The 2,622-nt window shown below is 36.9% G+C and overlaps 1 protein-coding gene across 1 annotated transcript; it reads right to left on the reverse strand.

Moving 5' to 3' along the window:
• Positions 1-1,112: 1,112 nt before the first annotated feature.
• On the reverse strand, positions 1,113-2,178 carry LOC108988657 (protein FAR-RED ELONGATED HYPOCOTYL 3-like). Its single transcript, XM_018961982.1, has 2 exons — positions 1,625-2,178; positions 1,113-1,245 (listed from the first exon to the last, which is right to left on the reverse strand). The coding sequence occupies exons 1-2, from the start codon at positions 2,176-2,178 to the stop codon at positions 1,113-1,115; spliced, it is 687 nt and encodes a 228-aa protein (XP_018817527.1).
• Positions 2,179-2,622: the final 444 nt, after the last annotated feature.

Here is a 2,622-nt window from a genome sequence, read left to right on the forward strand (position 1 = left end):
TTTTCACTCACTCTCTCTCTCTCTCTCTCTCTCTCTAGTGCAAAATGCTCAAGATGTAATAATGCATGCAGGTAAGCGCACTTAAGCATGTTAATAATATATACATGCAGGCAAGAGTATACAACAAATTAATTAAGAAGAATCCTGCAAATGTGGTATTCCCAAAAACATTTTTGTATGTCGGGCAGTGCTTTGACTCATGTAAGCTATTTTAGTTTTGGACAACTGATTGTAATGAACATGTGATGTAATTAGTCGTGTTTAGTAACTTTAATGAACATGTGATGTAATGAATTGGCTTTTGTCAATGTTTTAGAATGTTATGGGCATGTTTTGACATAAGGGCCTTTTCACTCACTCTCTCTCTCTAGTGCAAAATGCTCAAGATGTAATGCATGCAGATAACCGCACTTAAGCATGTTATTAATATATACATGCAGACAAGAATATATAGCAAATTAATTAAGAAGAATCCTGCAAATGCTGCAAAAAGAGACTGTATATTCATGCAGCAACTTGTACATCCAGCAACCTTTTTTTGTTTTTTTTTTCAACAAAATAACTAGTTATGTTATATACCAAAAGGTGGCATACCAAAATTGAAAAACATTGGATCGAGCATGATACGAGAAAGTCACAAAGCAAGACAATAATCCTAGGAAAAATTGTGGTAGCTCTTTTTTTCCCATTTATAATAATGAAATGCAGCAAAAGAAAGTAAAACTCAACCTGGTGCAGGAAAACTTAATGCTAGCACAACCTCTAATAATCCCAAAAACATACTACCAACAATTGTCACATACAACCACAACCTCGAAATAAATGTGCACAAAATACTTCAAGATTTCTACTATTTATATAATAATGATTTTTATACAAGTACTGCATTCGACTATTTATACATTCTTTACAGTCACAACCACAACAACCAACAAAAGGGCTCTAGATTTTTACAAAATACTTCAAATAACCCATAAAAAATATAATAATGATTTTCATACATGTTGAACACCCACAAATCTATGCAATCATTACAACCACAACCTCTAATAGAAAACCTCTAGATTTTCACAAAATACTTCAAGAAACCCATAAACAATGCTTCACAAATTCTAATCATTGTTCGATGGTGTTTGTTGTGTGACAGTACTATATTGGGTTCCAACAACAACATCTTCAACTTTAGCAACAACTTGGTGGGCCGAGAGCTCACCAACTCCAACTTGTTTGTCATCAAATATTTTCCTGCAAGTCTAATTTCCAAAATGCTAGAAAATACACATCTATTAGAAATGAAACAAACACTTGTCTAACATATATACAATTAATAATAAAAAAATCGAGTGCCTGCTTCTTCTTTCTCTTGGTTGCGGCCTTCTCCACAGGTGGAACCTTTCTCTTCGTTAGGGGTCTCCCTTTCCATCGAACAACATTATGGCTTAATATTTTCTTATCCTTATTCACGACGTCGCTCTCATTGACCTTGGTTAAACCGGACTCAAGAGGTAATCCTTTAAAATTATGCTCAAACTCATCCTAAACCCGTCTGAATGCATTGACATGGTCATTACTTGGGAATACACGCGTTGCTAATTTCAGACATCTTTTAACCATAAGTTCATACCTTCGTACGTCCGCATTATCCCGCAAGTCATCATAGCTACTTTTGACAAGTGTGTATCTCCTCTTTAAGTCTTTCCTCCACCTATACAAGACGTACCTCTCTGGCAACACATGAATCTTCTTCATTTGAAAAACTTTAAATGCATGCCTACAAATAATGCCTCTCATCTCAAACAGTGCACACGTGCATTTGATATCACATTCCTCCTCGTTATAGTAAACTACGTAATGGACGATTTTGACATGGTCATATGTGGAAATTTTATCCAAGACATCGAAGGTGGAAATACAACCCTGTTTGCTAATAGGTATGCAATTACAACAAATCATCCCCCACTCCTCCCTTTGGATTTCTTTAAACTTGGCATTTGTATACACCGCTTGAAACTGCTTCTCAATGTAGAATGGACTCACACATGGGATGATTTGGTTGCATGAATTGAAATCAGATGTTGTCTCTATTTCCACCTTCTTCCTCAGAACATTGTCAAATTGATCGACAAGTTCCTTCAACGTTGTACCAGAATGCACATATCCGTCGAAAAATACATTCATGCTTTCAGACCGCTATGTGCTCATACTAGCCCAAGATACACCCTTCAAGTAAGTTGGTAGCTACAATGATATCTTGATATACAACCCTTGCAGCCATGCATTATCACCAAGGTCATATTTCTGAATTAGTTCCCCCCACTTGGCATCAAACTCATCACAAGTATGCGAATCATATAGGGCACTCTGAATGTCAGTCTTCAACCCTGCATTGAATTGGGAGTGAGATCCCAATTTCTTAGGCAGTTTCCGCATGATATGCCATAGACAATATCTATGGCGAGTTTCTGGGAATACCATCGCAATGGCACTCTTCATTGCCCGGTCTTGGTCTGTTATTATTGCTTTTGGAGCCTGACCATTCATGCAGTCCAACCATGCTCGGAACAACCATACAAAACTATTTGTATCCTCGCTTGAAATCAACCTAGCCCCTAACAGTATGGA

This window comes from Juglans regia, chromosome 14 (assembly GCF_001411555.2).
Source record: "Juglans regia cultivar Chandler chromosome 14, Walnut 2.0, whole genome shotgun sequence".
NCBI lineage: Eukaryota > Viridiplantae > Streptophyta > Magnoliopsida > Fagales > Juglandaceae > Juglans > Juglans regia.